The sequence below is a fragment of the Lemur catta genome, chromosome 7 (genome assembly GCF_020740605.2).
Source record: "Lemur catta isolate mLemCat1 chromosome 7, mLemCat1.pri, whole genome shotgun sequence".
Lineage (NCBI taxonomy): Eukaryota > Metazoa > Chordata > Mammalia > Primates > Lemuridae > Lemur > Lemur catta.
Window position 1 is genome coordinate 30,173,277 of NC_059134.1, and position 22,150 is coordinate 30,195,426.

The 22,150-nt window shown below is 38.4% G+C and overlaps 1 protein-coding gene, 1 long non-coding RNA gene and 1 pseudogene across 2 annotated transcripts in view; 1 reads left to right on the forward strand and 2 right to left on the reverse strand.

Annotated features, from left to right (window-relative positions):
* The first annotated feature begins 2,418 nt into the window (after nucleotides 1-2,418).
* The window catches only part of EXPH5 (exophilin 5), a 68,110-nt gene continuing 48,378 nt past the window's right edge, over nucleotides 2,419-22,150 (forward strand). The window contains exon 1 of the mRNA XM_045556658.1: nucleotides 2,419-2,732. Within this exon, the coding sequence (XP_045412614.1) occupies nucleotides 2,419-2,732 (314 nt within the window). The remainder of the gene's footprint in view (nucleotides 2,733-22,150) is intronic.
* LOC123643013 lies at nucleotides 9,214-9,300 on the reverse strand (annotated as a pseudogene).
* LOC123641730 overlaps nucleotides 20,374-22,150 on the reverse strand; it is a 44,730-nt gene continuing 42,953 nt past the window's right edge. The window contains exon 3 of the long non-coding RNA XR_006736337.1: nucleotides 20,374-20,748. This is a non-coding gene — a long non-coding RNA (uncharacterized LOC123641730). The remainder of the gene's footprint in view (nucleotides 20,749-22,150) is intronic.

Below are 22,150 nucleotides of genomic sequence, written 5' to 3' on the forward strand. Positions count from 1 at the left end.
TTTGTCGCACCATCAAATATAGTCCTTTTTGACACACTTCTCTTGAAATCTTGTGTCATCGTTGTGACTCCACTTTTTTTAGTCCTCCTGTCTAATGAGTTACCACGTCCAGCCAGTATCTTTGGACTTCAACCCTCTTTTCTACTCTCGCTTACTCCTTAGATCAGGTCCTCTTTCCCCTTTCTCCTGCATCAGCTTTCCAACACAACGGTTTCCTTAACCCCATCTTCACTCTACTCTTCCTTATCTACTGCTATCATGGTAATCTTCCCAACTGCTCACTTTCAGTATGTCACTATCACCTCTAAAATCTGTGTTGTCCCCTTGTTGCCTACACAATGAAGTGTAGACAGATCTCAGCCTGATCGACTCTTCCTGTGCCCTAAGCTCTAGCCTTGTGTTTCTAAACCTCTAAGGAGCCTTTTTAGAATTTTTTTTGTGCTCACCTCCCTCATGAAATGTTATTAATAACACCATAGATATACTGTGTATCTATGTATTGTGTGTGTATATCTGTGCTTTCTACATAAAAGGGGAAGATTTTGCCCCTATTAAGAATGCATGCTCTAGCGAAAACAAATCACTTACCAGTCTTTGAATATGTCCCTATATGCTCTAGTCCCCAAGTTTTTGCTCACTCTGACCATTGGTTAGAGGAGTTGAGGGAAAATGAAAAGATTCCCAGGGTGTATTTCTGCTATTCTGCACACGGTTCCCCTTGCCTAGAATAAACTCACACATCTCCTCCCACCAAGCTCTATTTATTCCTGTTGAAATCTAAAGAAATATTCCGGCCTAAATATCATATTCTCTCTCCTGATCCACTTACGTGGAACTACTTTTCTGTGGTCTCAGGAAATTTTCTTCATTCCTCTACTGTGTTCTTGGTTATGTAGTCATTTTCCTATTTGTGTTACTGTCTCATTGAATTATACACTTCCTAAAGACAAGGACTGTGTTGTTCACAGTGTACAATGCCTTCATATAATAGGCACCAGAATATGTTGGTTGAAATCAGTTCACTGTTATACTGGGAGCAGGGTAAAAGCTCATCAGTACCCACATTAAAAAGTCCTAAATGTATGCTGAATTAATAAACACACTAGAAAAATTGGACACCATATACAAGACACACTCCCAAATCATGATCATTAACAGAGACTATTTATAAAGGAGTTCTGTGTGCTGTACAATATTGGTGAACAGAATTGGTTCCTGTTTCATACAAATAACAAACATACACCCACGGAAAGTTATTTGAATGGCTAGCTGCCTAGACATGTCTTAAGTAATGACGATCAAGCTGGGTAGATGTCATTATGGTCTGGGTGCAGAACCAAAAGATAAACAGCAATTTTTGACATCATATTTTTGTTACAGATAAAAAAATCTTTTCATCTACCATGAAAATCAAGGATACACATGGAAGTACAATTTTAATGTTAGTAATCATCACTACCACATAAGAAATAGCCAAATTAAGCTTATATGCAGCAGGAAAGTCAAGCTGACAAAGTTATTTTTGTAAAGGAAGTAAAACCAAGAAAAACATGTTTTCTGTAAAAGGTTTGATAATTTTTAAAATGTGTATATATGAATGTCTTAGGAAATTTCTATCATACTTCATTACATAGTGGAGTAATTGTCTTTCTAGGAAAAGCTATTTCTGTGGTTTCATAGGATTACCTTTTGCTTTAGTCAGAGGATTAGGTATTTGAAAGTGGCACTTGTATTACTTCTCTGAAAGAGTTTATTAAGACAATAATAAAATCTTACAGAAAACTTCTAACAGGTGTTTTCTACCATCCTTTGCTCCTGGGCTGTCTTCTCCTAAAATACCATAAACAGTTTTTTCGTTTTTGTTTGGTTAGTTTGGTTTGTTTTTTCTAAAGCGTGAGAATGACTTTTGTGGGACAATGGAGTGGGGGGTGTCTGAGGGATGGGAAGCTTGGCATAGAATTCATTTCCAAGGATACACTAATTTTAGCCTTTCAGCCAGGTCTGTCCACAGAGCTTAGTTCTTCCTGGTCTTTAATGTAATGAGTTTAGTTCTTCCTGGTCTTTCAAATAGGGTAACCCTCCTGCCAGTTCTAAATCTCCTACTTGAGATTCTATTTCCTGTGGGTTCTTAATTATTGAAAAGGAGGATTAGTCATAAATATCTTTGTTTTTCACCCCTTCTAATAGTCAAGCTCAGGTTCTGAGAACAAACAGCAACAGCCAAAGCAAATACTTTGGGGCCAACACTTAAGTCTCACTTAGAGACAGAATTATGTAGGCTTGTTTGCTTAACAAGTCAGATGGGGGGTGTGGGCGGGAGGGGACGAAGGAGGGCCCGCCTCCCTTGGAAAGGGATTGGTTCGCTCTCTCCTTTTTAGTCGTTGAGTTTGCATTTCGGTTGGGCAGGTTGAGAGAAACATGTCATTAAGGTGTTGTCAAAATGAGCCCTGTAGGTGTGGGCCGTTCCCTAGGTTTGTGGTTTTACATTTTCAAAGGAGCAGACTTATTATTGGCTATGGGATCAAGTTCATGAAACTAGTCTTCTGTATCTTGAAAAATGCCATCGTAACAGGAGGCGCCAAGGAGCTTAAGAGTAACTCACACACCGTAAAAATGACGAAAGTTCCCCAGGGGTTTGATTTCAGTTTCCTAAATGACGAAGAAGCCAGGAAGATCCTTCAGGTGCTGGAAAGAAATGAGAAGCTACAGAGGGCAGAGAAGGACAGGATCAGGTACAGAACAAATGCCTTTGTCTCTCCCCGGGGCCTGGGTCCCGCAGGGCGCGGGGTCCGCGACTCCGGGCGAGCGGGGCGTGCGCGGGGGCGGCGCGGGGCGTTTGCAGACACCTGCCTGGGGCGCCGCGACTCGGGGCCGCTTGCCGGGCTGTCGCGGAGCCTGCGGGTCGGGAAAAGGAAGTCTGCACTGAGTTCCTCTCTCAAGGACCTGGGGATGCCTGGTTGGTACTTCCCACACCCGGCACGCGGCACGGGCTCAGTGGCGAGCCCGGGGTCCCGCAGGGTGGCGGCGCGTTCTTCCGTGCGTTCTCGGAGAGTGGCTCCCGCGGGCCGTGCCGCCTTCGGCCGGGACACCAGGGCGGCGCTCGGCCGCGTGGGATCCCGGCGCGGTGGGCGCTGCGGAGCGAAGTGGCGCTGTGCTCAGGGGCGTGGGCCGTTTCGGGCGCTGCGCCACGCGGAGCGGAGTCCTGCTGCCGCTCCCTCCGCGGCCCGCGCGCCCCCGCGTGCTCACGCAGACGCTCCAGGCTGTCCACCTTCGCCCAACACACTTTTCCCTCGGCCGCAGGGACACGTCTGTCCACCCCACGCGGACAGTCAGCGAGGCCCGGGAGAGCTGGCACCTCACGGGCGGCGAAACGTCCCCACCCCAAGGGCAGGTGCTTGAGGAGCTTGTGAAATAGAGGCTTGTGCGGGTGACTGGGACGTGGACGCGTGAGGTTGGCTGGAATCAGTGGGTCTCCTTGTGTGTGATGCTGTGGGCAGGAAGTTTGTACAGAATTTCGCCCTTGACCTTACTATACACTGCTGTAGGTGAGGGATTAGTTACCGAGGAATGAAATCCAGAGGTACAGGTAGTCAGCTTGTCTGCTGGGAAAGTGTGGGATAAGTCTTGGAATGAATTAAAGGGATTCTCTCATCAGTCTTGGAATAGACCCATCTGGGCCTTCTTTGGGTGACTGTGGAAAGGAACTCAGGGTGGCACTCTCAGGCCACAATATGTGGAATCGATTGGAATTTAGAAAGCCATTTTGTTTGTGATCGACTGGTGCTGTGAGTTCCAGGTTCCGGATTATTTCCAGGTATCCCTGCCTGCCCGCCTCCTGCCTCCAAAAAAAATCCTCCAAGAACCCTCTTAAAATTGAGAAAGCCTAGTTGGTGTTTTTAGAAGGAATTAGAATATGCTGGTCCCAAGCCCTTCTTTTCCCTTAGACATGACTCTCTGGGGGAGGAACGGATATTTAGAGTTTGATGGTGTGGATTTCACACCATTGTACTCTGTTTTTAGAAAAATAGGCTTCATCATTCCCCCCAAACTGTAAAAAGTGTGCTCTCCTGAGAACAGTATGTCCACACCCACGCACAGCCACGTGCATGTACCCACATATAGGCACACCCACCTCTGGGAAGGAGAACTTCAGAACTGCATGGAGTTTGGCTTCAACACATATTCCAAAGGCACTAACAAACTGTGGTTGTTCTCCGTGTATGTTACTGGAAGTGTTTCTTGTCTCTGAAACGGATGGGACTTCTTAAGTGATCCATTGTACATTTGGGGAAATTGAGGGAAGAATTAGGAAATAACAAGAGGGAGGGAAGCTTCCATTTAGTATGTTATCAGCTTGGTTTCTCCCGAACTATAGTCTTAGGAATAGTGATATAATTTATTTTAATTTGCATTCAAGGAATTGCTGACTTTTTATGTTTGACCCGGTGCTTGCTTTGTGTTTTCTCTATAGCAGCTCATGGTGCTCACTTTCGTTGACTTTAGAGGGAACTGTATCTACACATAGGTGGTAAAGCCATTGATGTAGGCATTAGAAGGAAGGTCAAGACACATGTTCTGATTTCATGGCCCACACATCCTAACTGAAACATCCACAGAAAAAGCTATAATGCTAAGACAAAATCAATATGTAATATTAAACTATTAAAATATATTTAATTACCCAAACAATTTGAAAAATGTCACCATTAAAATAGAAAAATGATTTAAGGAAAGTAGATGCTTGAACCAAATGCCCAAGGCAATGATTTCTAGTACCTTCTTTTCCCCTGGTTAATTCCTGGCTTCCACTGTCAAATACCCAGGTCTGGATTGCAGTCTCCATGGGATTGTTCTGCTTATCTGCTTCAGGCTCATGGCATGGGTTTCAGTAGCAGATACTGACATGCAGAAAGGGCCTGAGACAACTTGTCAACTTGGCTGCTGCCTCTTCTCGTTTTCTTGATATGTGTGATCATCATATTTTCCAAATCAAAAATTAGGATCATGAATTATAATGCAAGAGAATAATGTTGGAGATAGTTCAACAGGCCTGAGATACTCTTGGAGGCCTTTTTACTGTATTGAGAAACAGCCTCAAGATCTCTTAACTGGGGCAATAAAGGACCAAATGGGGAAGTCTGGAAAGTTAGCTGGTTGGGGAACAACTGATGTGTTTAGTTTTATCTATGATAGGCCTGAGGGATCTACTAAGAAGAAATACAGGTATCCTATGGCTAGCAATATAGACCTACAGTGTAATACAGGCCCAGAGATGTTCAGATATGGAAGTTAAAGCTGTGAGAATAAACTGGGTGCAGTGGCACAAGCCTGTAGTCCCAGCTACTCGGGAGACTGAGGTGAAAGGATCGCTTGAACCCAGGAGTTTGAATCCAGCCTGGGCAGCATAATGAGACCCCCATCTCTAACAAAAATAAAAACAAATGAAAGAATAAAGCTGTGAGAGTGGTTGAGTTCACCAGGCAGGTGACAGCAGCTCCACCCACAGAAATGCTTCTGTACACACACAAATACTTTCTGTACTGGGAAAGTATTTGCATTAAATATAATAATTAATGTTTTTAATATATAAAGAGTTTATTCACATTTTTAGGAAAACACCAAGATTCAAATTGACAGTCAAAAGACAGAAATAACTCATTCATTCCAGAAGATATCCAAATAATAAACAAAACAGATGGGAAAGTATTCACCTTCAGAGTAATAAATGAAAGTTGAAGTAACCTTAAAATACTGTGTTGCCCCTTTAAAAATAACAGAAAAAACTGTTGGTGTGGGTTGGAGTGATATGAATAGATTGTGCACATTGTTAGTGACATTGTAAGTTGACTACAAGCCTTTAGATGAGCAATATGCAATACCTATGAAGACATGCCTTACCCTTGACTGAGTTGTCCAATTCCTGGATATTTCTCATTAGTAGGAGACTGGGGTGGAGGAGATGGCCACACCAACATTTATTAAGTGCCATCTTTTTATATAATAATAGTAATTATTGTGGTAATAATAACAGCTAACATTTATTGGGCCCTTACTGTATACTAGGCACTGTACTAAACATGTTATACAGATTTAATTTATCCTCCCAATAACTTCTTTAGGTATATATTTTAATTCCCATTTCACAGAGAAGGAAACGATTTACAAAGGTTGAGTATTTTGTGTGAGTTAAGACTGAGTTAAGAGCCAGAATTCAAACCCAGGTCTATCTCAAAACTATTTTTACCTACCAGTATTGAATAATCCTCACAACTATTCCTTGGGGTGAGTATTATTAATGGCTTTTTACAGACGAGAAACTGAAATTTAGTAAGGTTAAGGAACTTGCCTAAGGTCATACAGCTCATAAGAGGCAGAGCATCTATCTGGCTCCAAAACCTGTATTCTTTCCATATATATGTGTATATGTATGTATGTGCACACATATGCATCTCTTATATGTACATGTATTTGCATATATTTGTTTACATATAAACACACATGTAGATATTTTATGTATATAATCTGAAAAGCATCTTACTTCTTACAAGTCTTTGAAAACCACAACTACATATCTCCCCCCCAGCCTCCACCACTGGGTCTCACGAATGGAACTCTGAAATAGAGAATACTGAAAGATTATGTCACCTTGGCAGCTCACTGATATCAAGAAATCAAAAATGCTTATTTTTCCTACTGCAGGAAACTTAACAAAGCATAAGATGTCACAGTGCCTCGTGTAGTCACGTTTAAATACAGCATGTCTAGATTTAGACCATCTTTGCTCCATGGCAAGATTGCAACCCAGGAAAGTTTTCCAGGATTTAGTGTTTCTGATTGTGTCATTGAGCCGTGGCACAGTTCTAAATGGAACTGTGTATGCCAAAGTTGTGAAGTGGTCCGTAACTGGTGGAAGCTGCAGCATCCTGCAGAAGTTAAAAGCCCGATAGAAAAGCTTTCTACCCTCCCTCTCCTCTCCCAGACTGTGCAGTCTGCCTCTGGCTAAGAGATAGTTTGAGGTGACACTGGATGTCTATGGATTGGGTGTCTACTGTGTGCCAGACACTCTGTTGGCCCTGCGAATACAGCAGAGAATAAAACAGATTCTGCCCCAAATGGCTGTAGTATGTGCAAGTTTTTTGTGAGTGGTAGAATATATAAAATGAAGTGTTTATATAAATGTAGCTCACCCTTAAGCAGCCCTATGTGGCCTGTAAAAGGGACGATAAGAACAATGCCCAAAGTCACAGTCATGCCCAATAGGCTTGAGTGTTCTGATATATTATCACCATCTGAGGTGACTGCACTTTCCAACAACATCCAATTTAGTTACTTCCTTTAAACTGAGGGGAGAACTTTCTCTCGGATACATTCTCCTGTTTAATTACTCCTGTGGATTGGTCTCCATGGGCAATACACACAGAACTACTATAACAATACCAAGGTTGGGAGCTGTGTTCTTTTTAAGCTTTGTGACACTATATAACTCTTTTAGCTTTTCAAGTCTTTCTTATCTGTTTTTATCCTCATCCTAAACCTGACAAAGCAGGTATTTTTATCTTTTTCAAAAGCTAATAATAAGAACAACTGTAATAATAGCTAACAATTGTTGGGCACTTGCTTTGTGCTAATTTCTCGATGTGCATTATCTCATTTAATTCTCACAACAACCTGATGAGTTAAGGGATATTTTAATCTCCACTTTACAGGGTTCACTTAGGATAAATATCAAGCTTGAGATGATACTGCTAGGAATGTCAGATTTGGGAACTCCATCTGTACATCACTGTGCGGTACTGCCTCCTACAGGACAAAAAAGTGGAAGTGACTTTCCTCCCATGACCCGTCTATCTTGTAACAGAACCAGGACTGAGATTATTCACTTTCAAACTCTTACTATTTATTTCTACTGACAATGAAAATAAAAAAACCCACACAACTCAGTATAGTCATGTGCCCAACTAAAAGTTGGGCATATTATTACTGAGGAAAATGGATATTGGGGAACATCTAGTCTTATCTGCCTCTATAGAAAAAAATGCTAGCATTTGTTTCTGTTTAAAAAAATGCATGTTTGCATTTTATAAGGATATACTTCAAACTGTCAAAAAGGTTATCTATGGGAAATGATATTTAAAGGGACTTTAACTCTTTTCCTATTATACTGTATTATTTCTCACAGTTATCATGTTTTTTTAAAATAAATAATGATGACTATTCCTTTTGATAATAAAGAAATACGTAATGAGTGTGATGCGCACCGTTTAGGGGATGGGCACGCTTGAAGCTCTGATTGGGGAGAAAGGGGAGCGGAAGGAGAATGTACGTAATCTAAACTTTTGTACCCGCATAATATGCTGAAATAAAAAAAAAGAAATACAGAATGTTTGACTATTTTTATCTTCATAAATGTCTTTTAAAATAATTTCTTTTAAAAAATGTCTGGATGTTTTTCTGCCCTTGTCATTTTCTTTGTTATGTTGATGTGTACATGGGTAAGTTGGGACATCAACCTTGATTCCTCGCCAAGGATTGGAGAGCCTTACACGCTTAGTAGGTAGTCAAAACTGAGTTAAATGGAATTTAACTTTCTGCTGTGTAGGGAATACAAGGGTAAGGGAAAAAAAGATCTGGGAAACCAGGTAAAGGACAAAAGAAGGTCTAATTAAGGTTAGTCATGAGCACAGATGGTCTTAAACCTGAGAACCACGTGAGGGTAAGAGGGAGATCAGGTTAAGGTTAGTAAGAAAAGGTTTTCCTTCCCTGTTTCTTAAAACTGAGAAGGCGGCTAAGAACCTCGCTGAGGCATAGTCTTTCGTACACGTGGGTAAATTCCCTCCTTTGCCTTCATTCAGGTCTGTTTTTCTGCAGTTTGTTACTGCACAAACTGTGATATGTGAGAGCTATAGACTCACCTCCCTCTCCTTCTCAGGGATGTTTCCTTATTGACATTGCCAATTGCCCCATTAAAAGGCTGTATTTCAAATATTAACTTGGCATACTACAGGAGCAGCTTCCTCATTCCACCGGGTTTAGGCTTTCTAATGATGAAAGAGGAAATTGGGGGCTGCCATGACCAAACCCCCCACCCCCAACAAAAGGTTGTGATTTTTTATGTTGGTCAAGTTTGCCTCGGTTTCAACTTTAAAACAGTGCATTTAACAGCCGTTGAAGGAGGAAAGGGGATGGAGGTGAGAGTAACTTACCTTAGCAACCACTGTTTTCTGCATCACTACAGTTTTATCTTTTGAAGAGTGCTGTATAAGTAACGAACTATAGAAATGATCCCGAAAGTATAGTCTTAAGAATGTTATATACAAATGGAAGCATAGAGTACAAAACCTTTTTAGAATGGCTTATCTCAGCAAAATGCCTTTGAGAGTCATGCTGGTTGTTATATCAATAATTCATTCCTTTATATTGCTGAGTAGTATTTCATTGTATAAATGTACCACAATTTGTTTATCCATTCACCTGCTAAAGGATATTTGCATTGTTTCTAGGTTTTGGTGATTATTGAATAGTGCTGCTATAAATATCCATGTACAGATTTTTGCATAAATGTAATGTTTTATTAGGAGTGGAGTTTCTGGATCATATTCTTGAATTTGTAAGAAACTGCCAAACTTTTTTCCCCATTTGTACCATTTTGCATTCCTACCAGCAATGTGTGAGAGTTCCAATCTCTTTCTTAGTCATTTGGGTTGCTGTAACAAAATGCCTTAGACTGGGTAATCTATAAACAACAGAAATCTATTGCTTACAATTCTGGAGCCTGAGAAGTCCAAGATCAAGGCACCAGTAGATTCAGTGACTGGTGAGGGCCCATTCTCATAGATGGTGCGTTCTATGTGTCCTCACATGGCAGAAGGGGCAAAAAGGCTTCTTCCGAAGCCGCTTTTATAAGCATACTAGACTGAGTGTGGTGGCTTATGTCTGTAATCCTAGCCCTTTGGGAGGCTGAGACGGGAGGATCACTTGAGACCAGGAGTTCAAGACCAGTCTGAGCAACATAGTGAGACCCCATTTCTACAAAAAATAGAAAAATTAGCCAGGCATAGTGGCACACATCTGTAGTCCTAGCTACTCAGGAGGCTGAGGCAGGAGGATTGCTTGAACCCAGGAGTTTGAGGTTGCAGTGAGCTATGGTAATGCCACTGCACTCCAGCCTGGGCAACAGAGCAAGACCCTGTCTCAAAAAAAAAAAATAATAATAATAAGGGCACTAATACCATTCCTGTGGGCAGAGCCCTCTTGACCTAATCACTCCCCAAATGCCCAAAGGCCCCATCTTTTAATACCAACACCTTGAGGGTTAGGGTTCAACATATGAATTTGGAGGGGACACATACATTCAGATGGTAACACAGTAACTTTTCAATCTTGCCAGCATTTCGTATTTTCAATAATTTTTATTTTAACCATTCTAATAGGTTTGTAGTGGTATCTCATCATCTTTTAATTTGCATGTCCCTAATGACTGGTGATAGTAAACAACTTTGCATGTGCCTGTTTGCCTTTCATATATTCTCTTTAGTGAAGTATCTGTTAAAATCTTTTGTATGTTTTTAATTGGGTTGTTTCTTTCCTTGCTGTTGAATCTTGACAATTCTTTATATATTCTGGATATAAATCGTTTGTTGAATATGGGGTTTGGAAACATTTTCTTCCCATCTGTAGCGTGTCTTTTTACTCTTTTACAGTGTCTTTGCAGAGTAAAATGTTTTCCTTTTGATGAAATCCAATATATCATTTTTTTTCTTTTATGAATCATGCTTTTGGTAGTATTCTAAGAACACTCAACCTAAACCCAGATTACAAAGATTTTCTCATATGATTTCTTTTTATAGTTTTATGTCTCACATCAATCCGTTTTGAAATAATTTTTATGTAAAGTATGAGGTTTAGATTGAGGTTTATTTTATTTTATTTTTGCCTATAGATGCCTGATTATCCCAGCACCATTTGTTAAAAGACTATCCTTCATTGAGTTGCCTTTGTACCTTTGTAAAAAAAATGTACTGTATTTTTAGAGTCTGTTTCTGGACTCTTGTTATGTTCCATTGATTTATATGTCTTTTCCTTCATGGATACTATGCTATCTTGATTACTATGACATTATTTTAAGTCTTAACATCTAGTAGTATGATTCTACAATTTTATTATTCTTTTTCATAATTGCTTGTCTTTATAGTTATTTTGCTTTTCCATATAACTTTGTAAATTTAAGTTTATAATTGTTTATTGCTAGTATAGAGAAACACAATTGATTTTTTTGTATTGCTCTTGTATCCTGTCACTTAGCTAAATTCACTTATTAACTCTGGGATGTTACTACATTTGTTTTGGTAGTTTCTTTGGGTGATTTTTTTACATAGCCAATCATGTCATCTGCAAATTGAGACAGTTTTGTTTGTTTGTTTGTTTGTTTGTTTTATAGAGAGGGAGTCTCACCATGTTAACCTAGGCTGATCTTAAACTCCTGGGCTCAAGCAGTCCTTCAGCCTTGGCCTCCCAAAGCATCAGGCTTACTGGCATGAGCCACTGCTCCCACCCAAGACAGTTTTATTTCTTCCTTTCCAATGTGTATGCCTTTTATTTCTTTTCCTTGCCTAATACTGACTAGGACTTCAAACATGATACTGAATAGGAGTGTTAATTGTACATCCTTGCCTTACTACTGAGCATTCAGTCTTTCACTATTAAGTATGATGTTAGCTATAAGTTTTTTTATAGATGCCTTTTATCAGGTTCTATTTCTTGCTTGCTGAGAGTTTTTATCACGAATGTATGTTGAGTTTCATCAAATGCTTTTCTGTATCAATTAATATTATCATATGGCTTTTCTTTAGACTATTGATACAGTTATTTACAGTAATCTATTTTAAAATATCAAACCAGCTTTACACAGTTGCAATTGAACTGTATCCTTTAAAAAAAAAGACATATTGGAGTCCTAATTTGCGGTACCTCAAAATGTGATCTTATTTGAAGATAGCGTCTTTACAGAGGGTCATCAAGTTAAAATGAGGTTGTTAGAGTAAGCCCCATTCTAATATGACTGATGTCCTTATAAAAAAGGAAAAATCTGGACACAGAGACAGACAGACACACAGGGAGAATGCCATGTGCAAACAGGAGTTATGCTGCCACAAGCCAAGGATCTACCAGAAGCTAGGAGGGAAGCCTGGGACAGATTCTTCCCTGGCACCTTCAGAGGGAGCATGGCCCTGCCAGCACCTTGATCTGTAGCCTCCAGAACTGTGAGCCAATACATTTCTGTTGTTCCTGTCACTCAGTTTATCGTGCTTTATTATGGCAGCCCTAGCAGACTAATACACTTACATTCTCAGGGAAATCCTACTTGATCATGGTATATTACTCTTTTTGTATGTTTTTTACTGCATTTGCTAATATTTCATTGAGGATTTTTGCATCTGGGTTACAGTTTTCTTTTTTTTGTATACTATTTTTGTCTGGTTTTAGTGTCAGGTTAATTCTGGCCTTGTAAAGTGACTTAGGAAGTGTTTCCATTTTCTGGAAGACATTGTGTAGCGTTGGTGTCATTTCTTCCTTAAATGTTTGGTAAAATTCACCAATAAAACGATCTGGAACTGGAAGTTTCTTTTTTGAAAGGTTTTTAACTATGAATTCAATTTATTTGATAGGTATAGTACTATTTAGGTTATTTCATCATGGGTGAGTTTGAGAGTTTGTGGTTTTGAGAAGTGGATCTGTTTTATCTAAGTTGTCATTTATGCACATAAAGTTGTTTATAGTATTCACTTTATTTACTGATTATCCTTTTAATGTCTGATATAGTGATAGCTTCTCTTTCATTCCTGATATTGGTTGTCTGTGTCTTTTTCCTATTTTTCTTTTTCAGTCTTGCTAAACATTTATCAATTTTATTGCTTTTCAAAGGATCAGTTTTCTGTTTTGTTTTGATTTTTCTCTATTGTTTTTCTGTTTCAATTTCATTGCTAGCTTTAGGTATATTTTGCTATTTTTTCCTATTTTCTTAAGATAGAAACTTAGATTATTGATGAAGACCTTTCTTCTTTTCCAGTATAAACAGTTAATGCTATAAATTTCTCTCTAAGCACAGCTTTAATTGCATCCCATACGTTTTGAGGTACTTTTTTTTTCATTATTGATTTTAGATTTTTTCTCTTTTCTAGATGTAAACATTTAGTGTTATAAATTTCCATCTCAGTATTGCTATAGCTTTGTCCCACAAATTTTGATATGTTGTATTTTTATTTCATTCAATCCAATGCATATTTTTATTTCCCTTGAGACTTTCTCTTTCACCTGTAGATTATTCTAAAGAGTATTGTTTAATTTTTAAGTGTTTGGAAATTCTTATGTTACATTTCTGTCACTGATTGATAGTTTAAGTCCATTATTGCTAAGAATATACTTTATATGAGTTCAGCTCTTTTAAACTTGCTAAAGTTTGTTTTATAACCCAAATTATGGTCTATTACGCTGAATGTTCCATTCACTTACGTTGAAAGAATATGTACTCTGCTGCTATTGTTTGGTGGAGAATTCTATAAATCTTGATAAGATACATTTAGTTTCTGTTGTTCAGTTTTATATTCTTGCATTTTATCTATTCTGTCAGTAATGGAGAGAAGGGTGTTGAGATTACAACTATGATTGTGGATTTGTCTACTTTTTTCAATTCTGATTTTTGCTTCATGTATTTTGAAGCTCTGTTGTTAAGTGCATACACACTTAGGATTGGTATGTCTTCTTGGTGAATTGATACTCTTACTATGTAATGCCCCTCTTTATCCTTTGTAATATGTTTTTCTCTGAGTTCTGCTTTGGTGTTAATATAGCTACTCCTTTCTTTTGATTAGTGTTTGCGTGAAACACCTTTTCCCATCATTTTACTTCTAACACACGTATATTACTATATTTGAAATGAGTTTCTGGTAGACTGCATTTAATTGGGTCTTATATTTTTATTCATTCTGACCATTTCTGTCTTTTAATTCATGTGTTTATTAGATCATTTACATTAAATGTAATTATTGATATGTTTGGAGTTAGGTCCACCCTTTTATTTGTTTTCTATTTGTTCCCTCTTTTTTCATTCCTCTGTTTCCCCCTTTCCTGCCTTCTTTTTGGTTATTTGCAACATTTTTAGTATTCTATTTTAATTTATTGTAATTTTCACTATATATCTTTCTATGATGTTTTTAGTTTCACTATATATCTTTCTATAATGTTTTTAGTGGTTGCCCCAGAGATACATACATAACTTTTCAGTTTAGTGAGACTCAGCATTTTATCACTTCAAGTGAAATGTAGAAGCCTTACCACCACGCAGGCCACCTTACTTCCCTGCTTTATACTGCAGTTGTTTTATATGTTACAACTACATACATTGAAAATCCCATCAAATAATGTTATAATTTTTGCTTTTAACCATCAAATATATTTTAAAGAACTCAAGAAGAGAACAGTCTATTTTATTTACCCACATTTACCACTTCTATTGCTCTTTCTCCATTCCAGATGTTCCAGGTTTCCTTCTGGGATGATTATTATTCCCCTTTACCATCTGAAGAACTTCCTTTAGCAATTCCTTTACAGCAAGTCTGCTGGAAATAAATTCTCTGTTTTCCTTTATCTGAGAATGTCTTTTTTTACATTTTCATTCCTAAAGAATATTTTCATTGGATGTAGAATGCAGGGTTGATGGTTCTTTTCTCTTAGCACTTTATGAGGTTGCTTTTGTGTGTTCCTCTCTCTGCATAATTTTCCCTGTACTTTCTGGTTCCCTGGAGCTCCCCCTTTCAGTCCTCTGACCTCTAGTGAGAGAACAGAAAGAGAAAAAAAGCAAAAGATGTTTACCACATCCTTATATTGATCAGAAGGGAAGATTCCCTTCCCTTATAGTTTAGTGCATATGAGCTCTCTGCGTCACTGTATGTTTGCGTACTATACGGGTCAAGCATGTGCAGCACTTCCCATTAGGTGGAGACTTTAGTGTTACAATTAACTAAAGTGTACTATAAGGCAACTAAGGCAGCTTAAAACACTTTAAACTGATCTTGAGACTTATGACCATCTACACAAAAGGAGCTACTTAAAAATACCCTTTGTGCATTGTATTTCTTTCAGCTTCCTTGCTTTGATGTTTATCTCCAAGTTCAAAGGAAACCTGCCTGAGTTTTGTTAAACATTAAAAGCAGATGGTGGGGAACTTGCATTCTTCAGACAAAAAAACTATTAGAATTTATAAATGAATTCAGTAAAGTTTCTGGATACAAAATTAACATAAAAAAATCAGTAGCATTTCTATATGCCAACAGCAAACAATCTGAAAAAGGAATCAAGAAAGTAATCGCATTTATAAGAGTTACCAAAAAAAAAAAAAAAAAAAACCCTAGGAATAAATTTAACCAAAGAACTGAAAGATCTCTATAATGAAAACTATAAAACACTGATGAAAGAAATTAAAGACAACTCAAAAAAGTAGAAATATATCCCATGTTCATGGATTAGAAGAATTAACATTGTTAAAATGTCCATACTACCCAAAGCAATCTACAGATTGAGTGCAATCCCTATTGAAATACCAATGACATTATTCACAGAAATAGAAAAAACATCATAAAATTCATATGGAGCCACAAAAGACCCAGAATAGCCAAAGGATACTGAGCAAAAAGAGCAAAGCTGGAGGCATCACATTACGTGACTTCAAAATGTACTACAAAGCTATGGTAACTAAAACAACATGGCGCACTGGCATAAAGATAGACACGTAGACCAGTGAAACAGAATAGAAAACCCAGAAATAAATCCACACATTTACAGCCAGCTTATTTTCAACGAAGACACCAAGAATATATGTTGGGGAAAGAATAGTCTCTTCAATAAATGATGCTAGGAAAATGGTATATCCATATACAGCAGAATGAAACTAGACCCCTGTCTCTCACCATATACAAAAACCAAATCAAAATGGATTAAAGACTTAACTATAAGACCTGAAAATATAAAGTTACTAGAAAAAAACATTGAGGAAACACTCCAGAACATTGATCTGGGGAAAGACTTTTTGAGTAAGACCTCAAAACATAGGCAACCAAAGCAAAAATTCACAAGTATAATTACACCAAGCTAAAAAGCTTCTGCACAGCCAAGGAAACAATCAACAAAATGAGTACTAAGAGATGCCCTGGGGGGTAGGGGGGACTCAAACAACTCAATAGCAAAAAAACAAATAATTTGATTTAAAAGTGGCCAAAAAAGCTGAATAGCCATTTCTCAAAAGAAGGCATACGAATGGCCAACATGTATGAAAAAATGCTCAACATTAGTAATCATTAGGGAAATGCAAATCAAAAGCACAATGAGATATCATCTAACCCTAGTTAAAATAACTATTATCAAAAAGACAGAAAATAACAAATGCTGGAAAGGATGCAGAGAAAGGGGAATGCTCATACACTGTTGGTGGGAATGTAAACTAGTACAGCCACTATGGAAAACAGTATGGAGGTTGGTCAAAAAACTGAAACTAAAACTACTGTATGATCCAGCAATCCCACTGCTGAGTATGTATCCAAAAGAAAGGCAATCAGTGTATCAAAGAGATATCTGCACTCCCATGCTTGCAGCACTATTCAGAATAGCTAAGATACGGAATTAACCAAAGTGTCCCATCAATTAATGAATGGATAAAGAAAATGTGATAGTTACACATAATGGAATATTATTCAGCCATAAAAAAGAATGAAATCCTGTCATTTGTAGCAACATGGATAGAACTGGAGGTCATTATGTTAAGTGAAATAAACCAGGCACGGAAGGACAAATATCACATGTTCTCACTCCTACATGGGAGCTAAAAAAAAAAAATGATCTCGTGGAGGTAGTGAATAGAATGGTGGTTAACAGAGACTGGGAAGAATGTGCGGAGGGGTTGGTTAATGGGTACAAAAATACAATCAGAAGGAATAATATCTAGTGTTTGGTAACACAATATGGCAACCATAGCTAACAATAATTTATTATATTTTTCAAAATAGCTAGTAGTAAAGATTTGGAATGTTTCCAACACAAAGGAAAGGTAAATGTTTGAAGTGATGTGTATCCAAATTACCCAGATTTGATCATTACACACTGTATCCTTGTAGCAGAATATCACATGTACTCCATAAATATGTACAACTATTACGTAACCATAAAAATTAAAAATAAATTTAAGAAAAAAATGTTTTGTATTGATGTTAAATTCATATAATATTAACTTATCCACTTTAAAGCTAACAATTCATTGGTGTTTAGTATATTCATAATGTTGTACAATTACCACCTCTATCTAGTACCAAAACATTTTCATCACCCTAAAACAGAACCCATTGAACAGTTTTATTCCCCCCTCCCCCCTGCTGGTGGCAACCACTAATTTGCTTTCTGTCTCTGTGGATTTACCTATTCTCAATATTTCATATAAATAGAATGATATGTAACACTTTATGTCTGTCTTCTTTTACTTAGCGTGTTTTTGAGGTTCATCCATCTTGTAGCATATATCAGTACTTTGTTTTCATGGCTGCATAATATTCTATGGTATGCGTATACCACAAGTTAGTCATCTATTCATCTGTTAATAGACATTTGAGTTGTTTCTACCTTTTGTTTGTTGTGAATAAGGCTGCTGTGAGCATTTGTCTGCAAGTATTTGTTTGAGTACTTGTTCTTGGTTCTTTTGGGTATATACCCAGGAATGCAATTACTGGGACATGTGGTAATTCTATGTTTAAATGTTTGAGGAACTGTAAAACTGTTTTCCCTCGCATTCACTTTTAACACAGTTGTTGTGATAGTACCATGTATATTTTTGTTATTAGATCATTAAATATGAAATGTCTGATTTTGAATCAAAAGTTTAGTTTATTATATCTCAAACAAGAAGCAGTACAATTAATCAAAGTATGTGCCTAAACTGTTGACACAGTTTTGCTGGATTGTTTATGCCAACAGTGAAGAAGCCTGGAGAGTGAGTGGCAATGAAATCGTAAAAGATGTTTTCCACAGTTTGTTGAGAATCGAATATTTTTCCTTTCAAGAAGTGGTCCAAAGCTTGGAAGAAGTGGTAGTCAGTGGTGCAAGGTGTGGCGAATATGGTGGATGACAAAGAGTTTCCAAGTCCAGCCTCTGTAGTTTGAGCAGCATTGTTTGTGTGACATGTGGTCAAGCGTTGTCTTGCAAGAGGGTTGGGCGGTCTCTGTTGACCAATGTCAGCTGCTTAATCGCAAGCATCCTCATCATTTTGCCCAACTGGTTGCGGTAGACATCCACTGTAATTGACTGATGAGGTTTCATGAAGCTGTAGTGGATAACACCAGCACTGGACCACCAAACAGACACCCTTAGCTTTTTTTGATGAATATTCAGTTTTGGATTGTGTTTCAGCACTTTATCTTTATCCAGCCATTGTGCCAAATGCTTGCAATTGTACAAAAGAAGCGTAACAATACGGTGTAGAAATGGTTCTCTTTTATGTCGTGACAACAAAGAAAGGCAAGCTTTGAGACAATTTTTCTTCTGACACTCATTTAATTCACGCAGTGCCCATCTATCCAGCTTCTTTACCTTGCTGATTTGTTTCAAATGGTCCAATATTGTTGGAATAGTTGTAACATTAAACCTTGCTGCTAATTGACATGTAGGTTGAGATGGATTCACTTTCACTACAGCTTTCAGCTAATCATTATCCACCTTGGTCTCAGGTCACCCACATGGCTCATTTTCAAGATTAAAATCACCAGGTTTCATTTCTGAAACCATGAATGTACTGTGCATTCATTAGCCACATCCTTCCCAAACAGTTCGTTGATATTTTGAGCTGTCTGCATTGCATTGGTTCCATGACAGAACACATATTCGAAAATAACATGAATTTTTGACTTATCCATGGTTTCACAAAAATTGCCCTAGAAAAATTTTGAAAGATAATCACAAGCCAAACCATTCATTTGAAAGACTGAGGATGTACTTTCACAATAAAAATAAAACAAGAAGTGTCAAAGTGAAATGTCAGAGATAGCAAGTGTCAAACTTAGTACTTAAGGAAATCGGTCATTTCGTACTTAATAACCTAATATTTGTGAACATCATAACATAAAAATAACCCCTTCAAATTAAAGATTCAGGGTCAAAATTTTTGTGGCTGCATGCTATTCTACTGTATATATTTTGTAATTTAGATAGCCATTCCAATATTTTAGCCACTTGGATTTTTTCTTACTGTTTCTTACTGCTATGTTAAATAACACCGGTAAATCCTTTGCACTTACATCCTTAATTAAAGTGTCTCAAAGGTAAATTCCAAAAAGTAGAATCAATAGCTCAAATAATATAAATATTTCCTGAATTCTTGTTACAAGTTACCAAATTGCTTTCCAAAAATGTTCTACCAAATTATACCTTGACTAGCAGTGTGGGAAGGCCCCTATTTTACCATATCCTTTCCAACCTGGATAGTGTTATTATTTTTAAAAAATCTTTGCCAATTTTGCAAGAAAAAAAATTTGTACTTGATTTAATTTCTAATGCTGTGGTTGTAGTGAACTTAAACTTTTTCCATGTCAGGATGGTGTCTTTACAATGCCAGATGGCTGCAGCTACTCCAGATATCAATCCACATTCAAGGTAGAAAGAAGGGGGAAACAGTGGAGACTACTGCATATTTGTGTGTATATCCAAGGGTAGAAGTTTCCCTTTTATAATAGAATTATAAGCTTTTCCAGATGCTTTCCCAGCAGATATCTCCTTTATGTCTCATTGACCAGAACCAGATCACGTGGCCACCCTTAACTCCAAGGAAATTGAGAAAGCAAGAAACAGCATTGAGATATTGGCACAGACCAATCATGATCCATCTCTTAGGACTGAACATGTGATGTTCAGAAGAAAATCAGAAAGGAGGGGAGTTGAGAGGAATGAATTCTAGAAGACAACCGAGTCTGACACAGTCTTGGTGTGTTGTTTTTTTTTAAATTGATTTATATATTTCACTATACATTAAAGAAATTGACTTTTGTCCTATTTATTATAAATGTATTTCCCAGGTTTTAGTTTACATTTACCTTCTGTTTATCTGAAAACAGGATTTTTTTCATTTTTAGGTAGCAAAATATACGAAGTTTTTAGAAATTTCCTTTTGTTTTTAAGATGAGAAAGCTCTTCTTGTCTAGAGATTAGATCAATATTCACTTCTAGTTTTTAAAATCTTTTTTGAAATTTAACTTTTTAATTCACTTGATGTATATTTTGTCTCTTAAGGTAGGATAATTATATAAATTAATTTTTTCCAAATAGCTGGCAAATTGTCCTGTTGCCAGTTATTTCCATTCCCTTTTAAGGCCCATGATAATTCCTTTTAGAGAAAAAACTCTGGAGAAACCAAACAATTACAACAAAGAGTTGATGAGGCAAAATGCTACAGCATCAGCTTTCATGAAATCTAAGAAGGAAATTATGGGGAAAAGGCTTATGTACAGAGAAGTGTGATTGTTATTATACTTGTACCAGTATACATAGTTAATGGGTCCTGTTTCAGTTTCCTTCCTCTTCCCACCTTCTGTGCCAGGTGGCAAACCCAGCTGAGGTAGACCATTCATCTGGAGGTCTCCATCAAGTGGCCCAATTGTCATTTAGATGTGGTGGTTTTGCTGGTCAAACCAATACCCTGGTAGGGTGGTATAAGTTTTTAACCTACAACAAAATTAAGTTGCTTTAGAAATTACTTAATCACAAGGATAAATGACTAGCAGAATTACTAGGCAAACAAACAAACAAAATAAAAACCTCACATGTTGTGAGGATTTAATGTTTCCCCGAGCTCAAGGGAGCTGGTAAAACTCCTTAGGAGATCATTGTCTGCGTATAAGTCAGGCTCCAGCCAGGAAAACACTCGGGAAAATAGGAAAACTACTCAGTATTTAAAACAGAATGTAGTGGAGTGAATTGGTTACACAGAGATAAAAAGAAGCCAGAAACCAATCAGGGGACAGTGAGGCAAACCAGAGACTGACAGCAGCAGGAAGCCTCGCTGGGCTGGGGTCCGTGATGTGCTAGCAGGTAACTGGCTCTCGGGGTGGGGTGGGGTGGGGGAGCTCTGATTTATAGCATAGGCCAGTTTCAAGCTGGTAACAGTTTAACAACCAGCTTGCAAAATTCCTGAATATTTAACCAACTGCTCCTGTGTGCCAGTGCAAGCCAGTTCTAGCATACCACTGGCTGGAGAGAAGGGGGAGCAGGTGGTGTTATCCAAGTCCACAGGCAAGGATCCCCAAAGAGAAACCAGAACCACAAGTGTGACTGGGGATTTGGAGATGTAGGAGAGATCATCATTTCCAGAAGTTCTGCATGAAGCAAAGGGAGGAGGAGAAATACTCAGACTTTTCCCTTCCCTTTAATCTCCTGCCAGTTCCTGGCCAAACCCATTTGGAAGCCACTGGGCAGGTTGTAAGACCCTGGGAAATGCAGCCTGCAAGGGTCACCTCCAGGCAGCACAGAGCACAGCAGGGGAAGGACAATTGCTTGTCCTCTTCTTTCCTCTTCTACCCCTGTTGATCTGTCATCCTTCAGATTCTGCATTTTCTCATTGCCCATCATGGCTTCCCTGCCTGAAAATTCTCATGAATTTCCCTTCCCATTATCCTATACTCGTGTTCCTGCCCATTCTTTGCTCTTTTACAGTTTCTCTCTCTTGCATCTGCACCTTTTGGGAGCTGCCATCTGCTGTTGCTGCTCCCTGCTGCGCTTCTCTCCGCCTTGCTTCTCTCTGGGATTTCTTCCCCGAAAGGAGCCCTGATCAGGCTCTCTCATGTGCGTGGGAGTCAGGGTCTTTGTGTGGGCGGGAAGGAAGTCTCACTCAGGGCACCTGGGGCAGAGGGGGCTTTGTGGAAAGGTTACATGTGGGCTGAAACTGGAATTTGAAGGATTTGAGGGACCAAGACACCTCTAGGGACCAGCTACTCACTCTGCTCACCTCCCTCAGCCCAGTCTGTCCTCCTCTCAGGATGCGTTTGAGTCCCTCACCTCATGCTGCCCTCTTCACCTGGCTGATTCTCCCTGGCCCAGATTTTGATGGTCATGACCATCATGCCAGGTC